The sequence below is a fragment of the Lacerta agilis genome, chromosome 12, assembly GCF_009819535.1.
Source record: "Lacerta agilis isolate rLacAgi1 chromosome 12, rLacAgi1.pri, whole genome shotgun sequence".
Classification (NCBI taxonomy): Eukaryota; Metazoa; Chordata; class Lepidosauria; order Squamata; family Lacertidae; genus Lacerta; species Lacerta agilis.
This window is the reverse complement of record NC_046323.1, coordinates 29,590,236-29,604,561: the sequence shown is the minus strand read 5'-3', so window position 1 is coordinate 29,604,561 and position 14,326 is coordinate 29,590,236. Positions and strand designations below refer to the sequence as shown.

Below are 14,326 nucleotides of genomic sequence, written 5' to 3'. Positions count from 1 at the left end.
AATTCAAATTAACCCATTTTTTACATGTTAATTAAACCAGCTATTTTCTTCTTATTGTATTTTTGCTCCTTAAATAGACTGGCCTGCAAGTGATTCCCAACAGATCGACTCCGACAACAATGACGCACTCATTTACTTCTATTATGCCCATACAATACAGTAACTGAGCAGTAATTTTTCACAGTCAATTACACATGTGGTTCCTAATGGTTAAAGATGCTGAAATAATGCATGTTACATAGCCATATGTTCCAAGCTCTATACGGCACAAGGGCAGTTGCCTAGGTAACAAGTTTTCTCTCTGGCATAGTGCAACCCTTCATTGAATATCATTAGGTTTCATTAAACAGCACATATTAACATGAACCTCAATATGCTACTTAAGAATAATTTTGCCTACATAAGCAAGGCCTTGTCTAACTTAAAAGCCCGGCTGAGTAAAGCCTAATGACCCTGCGTTTTAACGATGTGAAACTAGGAGGAGATGGATGAATTATAAATCAAGCAGAAAGATGCCTTCTAAGTCAGAGGTTCTCCACTTTGGTACTATCTTCCCCATTTTAACGGAAGAAAAAAAGGGAAGTGCCATCACTTCTTCAAAAGCGAATGAGGTGGCAAAGACATGTTTAACAGAAGGAAAAAAGAAAGGGGGCAAAAAAGAGGGTTCGCCCTGCATTCTTCAGTTGTGTTTTGAGGCCAATTTCTCCACAAGCTTACCAGCAAACTCAAGACTGGTTTGAGCTAACTTTTACCAGCATGGCAAAGGGTTTTTTTTGTGGGAGGTGGAGGTTCAGTCCCCTACAGTCAGGTGTCTGAGGTAGGGAATATATATCAATTTCTGTTTCACACAGTTTCTCATTTTCCCAACCTTAACTTCAGTTATCCACATTTCCACAACTGTTTGTGGGGGGGGGGGGGTTGGGGGGGGGAGTTCCCATGAAAATTAATCAACGTTCTAGTGTGAATCTTCCTAACGTAAATTTTGCTTGCAATTTTGCCTTATAAACACATTTTTAATATATGCATTTTTAACCGGAGAAGTGTGAATGTCAAAGGATGGGTGCATCTTTTGGTTCACATCTTGATTCAGAAAGTTCACCTTTAAATGCAAACTGAATCAAATTTCTCACCCATCTCTAATGTGAGGTGAAAATGAGACAGCATCTCCCCATCGGTTTTGCATGCAGAAGGTCCCAGGTTCAATCTCTTACTAAGTAGAGCTGGGAACTGCCCTCAGTGCAGACAATACTGACTTTGAGACTGCCTTTGGATAAGGCTGCTCCCATTGTCTCATCTCAAGCACCAAGCGACAGGTTGGTCTGTTAGCTTTCCCCATTCAGAAAAGGTAGAAGTGGCAGCAAACAGAAGGGCCTGTGATACGAATTGGTTTTGAAGGTGGGTTCTGAAGGGTCAAGGATTCCTATTTTCATATTACAGGACAACCTGTAGAGGAGGCAGAGAAAGCTGGAAGGAAGTACAGAGAACAAGGATGGGCTTATCACAAAGGAGACCTCCTGCATAACAAAGATTTAGCTTGAGAGAACACAGTTCACCACCACAAAGCAAGACGGCAGAAGATATTAACAGATTCTTGCTAGATGGGCGGCAGCTTCCCATTTGGCCGGTGGGGGATGTGAGAAGGTGCGCCACTAGAATCAAGACTTAGCAAAGAAGTTTGGAAAGCCCTGTTTGAAAGAACAACTGAAAGCTCCATGCTTTCGACCATTTACTTGTTGTTGTTGTTCAGTCGTTCAGTTGTGTCCGACTCTTCGTGACCCCATGGACCAGAGCACGCCAGGCACGCCTATCCTTCACTGCCTCTCGCAGTTTGGCCAAACTCATGTTAGTAGCTTCGAGAACACTGTCCAACCATCTCATCCTCTGTCGTCCCCTTCTCCTTGTGCCCTCCATCTTTCCCAACATCAGGGTCTTTTCCAGGGAGTCTTCTCTTCTCATGAGGTGGCCAAAGTACTGGAGCCTCATGGAAGCAATTTTGTGTTAAGGGGTGAAATGCCAGTGGAAATGGGGTAAAGTTATCTGTGCCCATTTGCAGAGAACTCAGCCATCCACAACTGCCCAACACTCACTGACTTCAATATCAAGAGATCTACCCTCAAACACATCTTTTCCACCAAAATCAGGCAATTTTGCTACGGTACCTTTAAATTGGCTAATTATTAACTTCTGCTATATGACAAAGTACCCAAGGCACACACGTCTGAAATTCTTGTGTGTGTGTGTGTGTATTCCTGCAACATCCATTCTTTTACATGTTTAGCAATACTAATCATTATCCTCATCATTGTATAATAAATACAAAAGCTACAATGCTTTACTAAAATCAGCAATTTAACCATAATAGCATAATGGGGCACAGGGTAAGCTATGCCTATTATTTAATGTTTCAATCTTAGATAAACAACTTGTTCTGAAAAATGGTAGATTAGAGATAAATCAATAATAATGGGAAAAGCTGGCATTTCAAAGCATTATTTTGAATTGTTTACCCTTTCTAAAAATAAAAGCCATATAGTATTTTGAGTTGCTTACTGGAAACCAAGCTATGATTGGCAGAACAGGCATATTTTATTGGGCAGAATTTAATTGTAGCAGCAAAAAAAGGGGGGAAGTATGGATTGTTAGAGGAAGCTAGTTGGATTTTTAAAGAGTGCAATTTGCAGTAAAACATTTCTTTACATGCTCATCTGTGGGAGGGTAACAGGCACCCTGAATGGCCCTCCTGAAGCTAAACAACAGGTCTCAGACCTCCCACCTAACCCTCTGGAAGCCTCCTCTCACTAAACGTTTCGCAGTGCATCCAACTAGCAAGAAAACAGCCAGGCAAAAAATACTCCTGTCTTTGCGAGGCTGAACAATGGATCAGCACGGGGGGAAACAGAGCAGGGGATTCATGCATGCACTGTACAGGGAAAGTCATACAGATGTGCATTCAGGTACTCACAAAGGTTGCTCTGGAGTTTCGGTCATTACCTTAATGGCACTGAGATACTTGGACACAAGGACTAACAAGATGGCCACACAATAGCAAGAGAAAAGGTCGTGGATGGTTGGGTCGTTTTTCTGAAATATTATTAACATAGCAGCCATGCAGAAAAAGATAATGAAGGGGATTTTACATTGTGTGTGTGTTTGTGTGTGTGTGTGTACGAAAAATCTCAGTAATGTCTCGAATCACCAGAAAACACCATGCAAGAATCTCTTGGATGGGAATGGGGCGGAGCAGAGGCACTATTTCAGCTTACTGTAGCAAGAGCATGAAACAAATCAAATCAAATTTATTGCGGCTATAAGCCCATAAAAACATAAAATATGGAATATATGACATAAAGTTACAGCAAACCATAGACCCTGGAGTCATAGGGAAACAAACCACAGCACAAATACAAGTTTTAAAATTGCAACCAGGGAGCAGGAAACAAAAGTATTAGTGGTCGTGTAGTTGGCCACAGCGCCTTTTTTGAGATATGACAGAGTTTAGAAACCTTGCCACCTGCAAGGTTGTATAGGAGTCATTGTCTTGCAGGAGTAAGGCAAGGTGTGACTCAGCTGGTGCACCTGTAAGTTTCTGAGTTATTGGTCTTAGTAATTTTGCCCGAGCCTCACTATACAGGGAACAGATAAAGATTATATGATGGAGAGATTCCGTCGACTTTTTATCACAATCACAAAAGGCGGAAACTAGGCCCTTGGAAAATCTATGTCTCAGGACATTAGAAGGAAAAACATTAAACCTCGCTTTGGTGAAAGCGAATCGGTGCCCAGAGTGGAGAGGGAGGATAGGTATAGAGGGACATGATGTATTGGAGTAACTCCAAAATTCCGAGGCGAGCAAACACCCCCACCCAGCATATGGTTACGCTGCAGCTCCAAATCGTCCAGTCTTTGTTTGATTAATCTTTTTGCCGAAGCAGGGTCTAAATTAAGCGAATCTGAAGGAGAGATTCCAAAAGACAGAAGTTTGGCGTGGATTTTCCCAGTCCAAGGGTTTGCAAATTCGTCACGCCAAAGACATTGGACGAGATAATGGCTGGGTAATCTATGCCAAAGAGTTAACCAGTAGGTGAATATTCGTTTCCTTAAGAGAGTCTCTAGTGAAGGAATCTTCAATTCTAGTCGTATAGCTGCATTACTAACACACGTAGGGAGTTTTAAAAGCCGGCGAAGAAACTGATTTTGCAGCACCTCCAGCGGGGCCGGATTTACCAGAGCTGCCCAAAGCGGAGCAGCATAAGTAAGAGTGGTAATAACTTTTGCATTGTACACCTTTAAAGCCGAGGGCACGTGTAGGGCTCCGTCTGAGAAAAAGAACTGGAGAAGTGCATGAGATAGAGTTTTGCCCTTGTTAAGTAGATGTTGAACTTGGGATTTCCAGCTCAGGTTATATTGAAAAACAATCCCTAGATATTGAAACTTAAAAACTTGATCTATTTTAACTCCACCAAGCTTCCACTGAAAAAGTTTACGACTTCTAGAGAAGACTACAACTTTTGATTTTGAGTGGTTGATGGACAATTGGTTGGATTGACAGTAAGCAGTAAAGATCTTTAACGCCCTACATAGCCCAACCCTTGAGTAAGAAAGGATCACCGCATCATCTGCGTATAAAAGCAGCGGACAACGGTAGTTTGCGATGCGGGGGGCGTGAATGTAGGCGTGCGACTCATTTAGAGGCTCTCTCATATCACTGACAAACAGGTTGAAAAGGTAAGGTGCTAATATACAACCTTGTCGGACTCCTTTATTTATCGGGACCGCATTTGTAAGGTCACCAGCGGGGGTAAGTCTAATTCTGGCAGAGGATCCACCATGCAGTTGGATCATGAGCCAAAGGAGCCTTTTATCAATGCCCCACCTTGCCAATTTCTCCCATAGAATGGTTCTGGGGATGCTGTCGAAGGCTGCCTTCAGGTCTATGAAGGCAGCGCATAAATGTCCTCGACTGGGGAAGGAGTATTTCCTTGCAAAGTGATAAAGGATTATGGCATGATCTATGGTGGAACAGTTGGGTCTAAAGCCCGCTTGTTCATGGCCAATCAGGTTGGATTCTTCTGCCCATTGAGACAGTTTAGACAGCAACAGGCGGGCATAAATTTTCCCAATGGTCGAAAGGAGGCTGATACTACGATAGTTCCCTGGATCAGCAGGAGGACCTTTTTTATAGATTGGTATAATAATGGCTTCCTTCCATGTCTTGGGAATACAGCCAGTAACATTAATGGCATCAAAGGTTTTGGCCAGGATTCCTGACCACCACTCAGGATGTGATTTAATGGCCTCTGCAGGAACCAGGTCAGGGCCGGGGGCCTTACCCACTTTCAACTGGGATATTAGGACTGATATTTCGCCTGGGTCTGTGGGTGGCCATCTGGGTAGGTGTTCGAACAAGTGCTCCAGATGAGGAACCGGAGCTTCTGCCTGTGAGAAACATTTCCTAAGGAACTGTTCCCAAGTAGGGGCCGGGATAACAGTCAAGGGATATTTCCTAGCTCTACTGTTAATTAGTGACCAGAATTCATTAGCTCTGCGGGAGAGCATGAAACACTGTATGAGGCAAAAATACTGTTCTTGGATAAACTCATGTTAATATGTACCTTTGGCCACTCAAAAGAATCACTGTTGCGACTTTTTTATACCTCCTAACAACCAAAGGGAAGAAATGAAAAATCCTTTTGGGGTTGCCACGTCGAGGGTCACTTCACAAGACCTTATTTAGGGCCCCCATTCTGGCTGAAGACATATTGTCTGGTAGGAGAGTGTGAAAGGAAAGCTATTGGCCACCATGTGGGGTAAGACCCCCATGATAACGGTGGGCAAAAATCCCCTCCAGGTGAGAGCCAAGGTGGGAGTGCTTGCACTATCCCAGGTGAGAAAATGGGGTGGCGTCCTTGAATGATGAAGATGGCGTCTCAGAACAAACCACTGGGTCACAAGTGCATCATCTGGTGATGTTTTGCTTCCTACTATACTATTTTGAATTGGTATTATTTTCTCTTCCGCTTCGTTTCAGTTAATTAATTGGCATAGCTTATTTGCATGTGAGAGATTTTACTTCTTGGGCTCCACGATCACTGCAGATGGTGACAGCAGTCACGAAATTAAAAGACGCCTGCTTCTTGGGAGGAAAGCAATGACAAACTTAGACAGCATCTTAAAAAGCAGAGACATCACCTTGCCGACAAAGGTCTGTATAGTTAAAGCTATGGTTTTCCCAGTAGTAATGTATGGAAGTGAGAGCTGGACCATAAAGAAGACTGATGGCCGAAGAATTGATGCTTTTGAATTATGGTGCCGGAGGAGACTCTTGAGAGTCCCATGGACTCCAAAAGATCAAACTTATCCATCCTTAAAGAAATCAGCCCTGAGTGCTCACTGGAAGGACAGATCCTGAAGTTGAGGCTCCAGTACTTTGGCCACCTCATGAGAAGAGAAGACTCCCTAGAAAAGACCCTGATGTTGGGAAGGATGGAGGTCACAAGGAGAAGGGGACAACAGAGGATGAGATGGTTGGACAGTGTTCTCGAAGCGACTAGCATGAGTTTGGCCAAACTGCGGGAGGCAGTGAAGGATAGGCGTGCCTGGCGTGCTCTGCTCCATGGGGTCACGAAGAGTCGGACACGACTGAACAACAACAAATTTGTATGCAATGTTATTACTTACTGATATTGTGATTTATAATGGTTTTGAGTTTCTTTAATTGTTATTGTTCACCTGATATGTTGTGAACCACTTGGAGCAGTTTTGCAGGAAAGTGGCATTCAAGTAAAACAGATGTGGTAATATGAGGACCTAAAACTTAGTTGCTCCAAAAGAATAACCACAGGTAGACTGAAACAGGGGCTGGTGGGAGCAGAGTAGAGATTTTCAATAGTGAACTCATTTCTATATGTAGGACTTGGATCTCAAATCTGAATTACTCAGCATAAATCAGGCTGCCCCAACTGGTTGCCCTCCAGAGGTTTTGGACTCCAGCTCCCCTCAGCTAGCATCACTAATGTACAAGGATGGTGTGAGATGTGGTCCAAAACATCTGCAGGGCACCAGGCTGAGAAAGGCTAGCATAAATATAAGCTTCCAAAGCCCTCCTGTAAAAGCATGTACAGTGGTGCCCCGCTAGACGAAAATAATTCGTTCTACGATTTTTTTTCGTCTAGCGGTTTTTTCGTCCAGCGAAGCGGCAATGACAGCCGCGCTCCGCTAAACGGAAAAAAAAGACGAACATTTTTCGTCTTGCGGGGCAGCTTCCGCTAGACGAATGCTGTTCGTCTAGCGAGTTTTTCGTCTAGCGAGGCATTCGTCTAGCGGGGCACCACTGTATGCTAGCACTCGCAGAAGAAGAAAAAGGGATCATACACAATTCTAATTTATAGTAAGTAAATTACTTGTGTCTGACTTTGTTCACAACAGCACAGGACGACACATTATTCCTTAAGTTTTGGGGGGTTTTAGTATTCTGAGAAGGCTTTGAAAATTGAGAATAACAAAGAGTTCTGCAGCAGCTTAAAGCATAACAATTTATGATAGCCTATTTTTTGTGGATTAGAGTCAGACGTACTCTAGCCCATGAAAGGTTATGCCATAAAATATTTTCTTGGCTCTTAAAGTGTCACAGAGTCTTGTTTTTTTGCTGGAAAATGTTACAATAAATCAAGAGTAGGTCTCTTTCAGTGTCCTTCATGCTACTACCTAAGGCTTATGGGTAAGAACAAAGCATGTTTCCTCTTGTGTCGTACATTTAAATATCCACCTCTACTTTTCCCAAACTTGCTCTATAAAATTCATTTTGCGTGCATTACTTAATCATTGTAACTTCTGAATGTGGCACATCAAGTTTAAAAATGTTGTCACTGAGTTTGGTACAAAGTGCATGCATTTTATAACCCTTTATGTATTTGGCCCAGTGTCTAGTGGAACGCATTTTAAGACAGCGTACCCTGTTCTCTCCCTGTGATTCACAGAGACACCGAAGAACCAACTGCTACTGAAAGCAAAATTCTATGGCAATACAGTATCTTTTTCGTATACCGTATATCGCGGCGTATAAGGCGACTCGGCGTATAAGACGACCCCCCAACTTTTAATGTGAAAAAACAGAGTTTGGGGTATACTCACCCAGCCCGGGATCCATGGCTGCTGAGGCGGCGGCAGCGGCGGGGAGAGCGTCCCCCGCGCCACACAGGAGATTTCCGCGCTTGCCGCCCAAGCGCACAGCGGCCCCCATGGCTGCTGAGGCGGCGGCAGCGACGAGAAGCTCCCCGTCGGCGCAAAGGAGGCCTCCGCGCTTCCCGCTGAAGCGCAGGACGGCCTCCACGGCTGCTGAGGCGTCGGCAGCGACGCCTGGGGCAGCGGGGAGAAGCTCCCCGTCGCTGCAAAGGAGGCCTCCGCGCTTCCTGCTGAAGCGCAGGACGGCCTCCACGGCTGCTGAGGCGTCGGCAGCGACGCCTGGGGCAGCGACGAGAAGCTCCCCGTCGCTGCAAAGGAGGCCTCCGCGCTTCCTGCTGAAGCGCAGGACGGCCTCCACGGCTGCTGAGGCGTCGGCAGCGACGCCTGGGGCAGCGGGGAGAAGCTCCCCGTCGCCCCAAAGGAGGCCTCCGCGCTTCCTGCTGAAGCGCAGGACGGCCTCCACGGCTGCTGAGGCGTCGGCAGCGACGCCTGGGGCAGCGACGAGAAGCTCCCCGTCGCCGCAAAGGAGGCCTCCGCGCTTCCTGCTGAAGCGCAGGACGGCCTCCACGGCTGCTGAGGCGTCGGCAGCGACGCCTGGGGCAGTGGGGAGAACCTCCCCGCCGCGCTTGCCGCCCACGCCCAGCCCGGGCTCCATGGCGGCTGAGGCAGCGGTTGCGGCTGGAGCGCCGGGGAGAGGCTCCATGCAACCAGTGGCGGGGCGGAACTCCGGGTCATGATGTTGCCGGCGTACAAGACGACCCCCGACTTCAGAGAAGATTTTTCGGGCTTAAAAAGTCGTCTTATACGCCGCGATATACGGTACTTTAAAAGTGAAGGGCAGCTTATTCTGTGAATCTTCAATGCTACCACCATATAAGTAATTTAAATAAATGTCACAGTACATACCCATCTTTCGTCTGATCCACCACACCTCCGAGCAGCTGAACGGTTCTGGGATTGGGCACCCCATCTCCTATTATCTTCAGGAACCGCGTGACAAAGTCACTGGGGGACATGTAAAATTCACCATTTTTCTCAACACTTGCATACTGTAAAAGAAGAAGAAGAATTTGGTTCTTAAATTACAAGGTAGCATTGCATCACTTGTACAGCTGCGCTGCCCCATGCGTTGCCTCATGTGGTACGTCATAAAGCTACTGTGGGTTTGCACACGCTACCTTCTCTACTTCTCATGATGAGTGTCCCCCCCCCCAGCCGCCTTTCCTTATCCTCTTTGAGTGCTAACTGTAGCTTGCCAAGACACCCAAATTATGGTTATTATATGCTCTCCAAAACAGGAATCAGAAGCCATGGTTTGAAGTTGATTTATATATATTCCCTTTTCTGCTATTGCTGAACTCAAGAGTGGATTCACAACCCATAAGTTTGTTGTAGAGATATATAAGCAAATCTAAACATCGCGACTCAATACAATACCAAGCGCTAATCATATTTTGGAGGGCAATCGGTAACAACATTTTGCTCGTTTGGTTGTTGCAGCAAACCATGGTTAGCATTAAAAGGGAAGAGGGTATGCTTATCAATAGCTTGTTTCCAGCCCTCTGAACCAAGGGTAGACAACGTGGCACCTTCCAGATGTGGTTGGACCACATTGGCCATGCTGGCTAGGTTTGATGGGAGTTGAAGTCCAGCAACATCTGGAGGGCATCACGCTGCCTCTACCCTTTGCTCTAAACCATGGTTCAGAACATCATATGAATTGAGCCTGTATTTTGAGTCTTTGATCACTGAGCAATCTCTTGCTTACTGCTGCCAGCAAATGCCAGTGGAACAGCTTGCAAAATATGAAATATGATCACTACTCTCTCTTATATGAACTTAACAAATGCATGATTGTGCCCATTCATATGCATTCATACTTATCAGCCATGTGCAAAACATTACAGTTGCATGACTCTGACATTTTTTTCCCAGATTTTACTCCCAAATATCTACCTCTTGGGAGTAAAAGAAGAAAAGAAACAGAAGTGAAAGCAGAAGTAAAACAAATTTTATTTGAAAACTAAAATTACTCCAGAAAGGAAAGAAAGCAATATGAAGAACAGTAATAAAAATGCCCTCAATACACTATACTGGCCTAAACCCCATGAAATCATATAGTATTACACAGGAAGAGAGGATGGGGGGGAGAAGCACACAATACATTTGGCATTTCTATTCTTTCTCCCCCCCCCCCACACATACACAAGTATAGAGCTAAGTCCATAAACTGATAGACAAAAGGGGGGAGTACAGGGATCAGGGGAAGAGATTGTGTGTACCTCTGAAGTTTTCAAGAATAGCATTTATTACAGGAGCTGGTAGGCATTATTTGGGCTTTCAGCTTAGCATTGTGGGTTGTTGTTGTTGCTGCTGTTTTTATTATTATTTTAATTTGCTGTCTATCCCTCACCTTTAGCCCCCAGAGTGGGCTGCAACAAATTAAAATGCAATGAAAACCGTTCAGAACAACGTGCAATCTCAAAAAATAGGGTGCGTCCTAAAAATATTAAGGAAAGGGACCCATTGGTTCAAATGATTTAAGAATTCCTAAAAGATGCTTTGCCAACAGGTGAGTGCTTTCAGGATGAGGAGATACACCATTATTGCCTCTCACAGCCACTTCATTTCCAGCCACAACTCAGCATCTCCACCCCTATCGTTCTGCCCAGACACTGAGGTCCAGTGCCAAGGGACTTCTGGCAGTTCCCTCGCTGCAAGAAGCAAAGCTACAGGGAACCAGGCAGAGGGCCTTCTCGGTAGTGGTACCCGCCCTGTGGAATGCCCTCCCACCAGATGTCCAAGAGAAAAACAACTACCAGACTTTTAGAAGACATCTGAAGGCAGCCCTGTTTAAGGAAGCTTTTCATGTTTTGACAGATTGCTGTATTTTAATATTTTGTTGGAAGCTGCCCAGAGTGGCTGGGAAAACCCAGCCACATGTGTGGGGTATATAATAATAATAATAATAATAATAATAATAATAATAATAATAATAATAATAATAATAATAATATATTATTATTATTATTTTATACCCCACCCATCTGGCTGGGTCTCCCTGGCCACTCTGAGCGGCCTCCAACAAATATTAAAATACAATACAAAGTCACAGATTTAAAACTTCCCTAAACAGGGCTGCCTTCAGTTATTTTCTAAATGACAGGTAATTGTTTATCTCTCTGACCCCTGATGGGAGGGCGTTCCACAGGGCGGGCGCCACTACCGAGAAGGCCCTCTGCCTGGTTCCCTGTAGCTTTGCTTTTCGCAGTGAGAGAACCACCAGAAGGCCCTCGGTGCTGGATCTCAGTGTCGAGGCTGAATGGTGGGGGTGGAGACGCTCCTTCAGGTATATAGGACTGAGGCCGTTTATTATTATTATTATTTATTATTATTATTATCATCATCATCATCATCATCATCATCATTATTTCAACTGGATGGCAGGCGAGAAGGACGTTTTCACAGCTTCTTATGTAATGGTACCAATCACTCCCCAACTGCTCAGCTGCACATCTGTCCATGAGTCTTTTAACATATGCTGATAATCTCCTGCTTATTACAAAGGGTATTCTTGTTATTAAAAAATGTTTCACCTCGCAACTACCACGGGCCACTTGGCGGCCTGCCTTTGGAGATGCAGCACTTATGAGAAGGGTGGCAATGTGTCCCACTTTACAGAGGATAGTCTTTCATTGGAAGGGGTATCCAGTCCAAGAACCCAAAAGACAGGAGAGCTGGGAGTGCCTTGACATCGCCTATCAGCGCTTCGCCCCTGGACAGCAGACTGAGCAAGTACACCTGGGCCCAGCATTTCCCACTATGGTGAGATATACTGTGTTTCTATTTGGATTATTATAAATTTGCATCTGCACATTAAAATTAGCGCACGTAAACATTATGCAAAACTGCGGTCCACCTCCCCCTTTTTGCAATGCATTTTCTTTTCTTTCTTTCTTTCTTTTTGGCAATGTGCACAGGCATAGCTGAAAAGTAGACTGGCTGGGACCTGAAGACCCATGTGACTATCTCTGCATGCTGAAGGCAACCATGGACTTGCGCTACTCTAACAATTCCTCCTTCAATGTCTTAGGGCAAACATCTTGGAGACGGAGAAAACGGTGATATTCAAAGGATATTTAATTCAAAGAGAAGAGGCTTGATTTTATTTATAAAAACAAAACAAATCCATTGGCGACGCCCAAGCCCTTGGGTGCCCCTAAAGTAGTTCTCTGGATCCCAGCCATACTTTTTAAGTGTTATTAATGTCGACTTCCCATTCCTTATCACCACTGCATTCTTTTAAAAGCCACCACTCTGCATATATTGAGGTCAGTAAAAATCCGATAAGGGGGGTCGGGGGGGCAGAATGTAAAATAGCTACTTTGCAAATGCACCTTAAATACTACAAAACTCCTTGGGCGGTGAGCGAAGGGACATTAAAACGCAGCTGTAAATAAATTACGAGAGCACATACGTTGCCACGTGTCACCTTAAACAGAAAGATCTGTATCGCAGCAAAGCAACATGTTCTGAACAGGAAAGCCAAATTGCTAATTACTGTGGTGTGTTTCTTTTCTGAGGTGGCCTGATAAAAACATTTTGCTGTGATTCTCCACAGAACATTATCCGCATGAAGTAACAAGTAAGTTAGGTGTCTACTACAATTCTGCAACCAACTTCAAAGACTCTGGTTTCGTTTTACGTTGCAATAGCTCTTGCAGAGCAAAGACTGCTGCTAGATCCCATTGAATAAAGCCGTTGTGCCTGACAAGTACCCTTACATTTTCTGTAAGTACATAACTCTTGGCTTCCCTCCGAGAGTTAAAATGTACGTGTTTTGTTTGTTTTTTTAGTTGTCTAGATTTAAACCATATATAGGTAAAGTAATTTCCTTCAGGCAAGTGTTTTATTGAGAAACAGAAAACTATATAGCCCAAACATTTAATAATGTTGTGTTTCTATCATTTCAAATTAATTGTTTGTGTTTCAGCTGCAACGTGCTCTATGTTTAGGAGCAAGCTTGGTTTAGGAGCAAGTTTGTTTCTCATATATTTACAATCCTTCCAACGGCCCGGCCAACAAAACTATCACATTAAAACACATTAAAGAATCAAATAAAAATCAACGCATGCGCTTATGCATGCATACACAATTAAAAGCAATTTAAAACACAGCAGCAACATAAAATCAGCAACCTGATTAATATGTGATATGTCTCTCTCTCACACACACACACACACACACACATCCAGCTGCACACTTTTATAACCAGCACACAGACCAAATCGATCTCATTGCAATCACCTGCCAGAAAATCTTTCCAAGTCTCAGGCTTGAAAACTTTTTAACACAACAGTTATCGAGAAACAAATCAAATAAGTCAGCCGTTTTCTGCTTCTACATTTCATTTTTTTCCCAGGCTAGCCCCCCTGCTAAGACATTCAATAATAGAAAGCAGTACAAGGTTTCGATGTCCCCCTGTTCCTACCCACTGCGATTTATTCTTGTGTATTTGAAATCCAATCACGTACCCCCCACACTACATATAGAAAATGACCTTGAAAATGTCAGCTTGCTCATTTTGACTGAAGCCTAATCTCTTAGGTTATGGTAGGAGAGTTACAAGAAGTAGAGTTACTCTGAGGAAATTATCATGACAAAAGCGAGGGGGGGACACACACATCAATTCTATTAGTTTGGGAATAAAGACTTTCGAAAAGGTGGTACTATGCAGTCATGTATTTTCTCTCCACTTTGGTAATTATACCTATGGAGAATTTGATATTACACAATAATGCCTAATGGCTTTTTGGTAAGTTCCTTCAAAATTCACACTGGATAATCATATATTTTAAATACTCGAGCATTAACTAGTTCAAGCCCATTTAAGTCCTTACAAATACAACATAGGAATATATACACACACACACACACACACACATATATATATATATATCCAGAGAAATGTAACTAACCAAGGAATTTCACACTGATTGCAATGCATTTAACTGAAATGGAAAATGATGTGATAAAAATCCCATTCTAACGGTGTTGTGTTTTGGTTTCCTTGGTATGTGTGGGTTGTTTGTTTTAATAGAAATTTAATTGCCAATTTCAGCTAGTCTGTGTTATGACTCTGAAG

At 43.8% G+C, this 14,326-nt stretch overlaps 1 protein-coding gene across 3 annotated transcripts in view; it reads right to left on the bottom strand.

Annotated features, from left to right (window-relative positions):
• The window catches only part of SLC25A13 (solute carrier family 25 member 13), a 114,252-nt gene that overhangs the window by 73,891 nt on the left and 26,035 nt on the right, over positions 1 to 14,326 (bottom strand). For all 3 annotated transcript variants that reach the window (XM_033165243.1, XM_033165244.1, XM_033165242.1), the window contains one exon: positions 9,088 to 9,230. In XM_033165243.1, the coding sequence (XP_033021134.1) occupies positions 9,088 to 9,230 (143 nt within the window). The remainder of the gene's footprint in view (positions 1 to 9,087; positions 9,231 to 14,326) is intronic.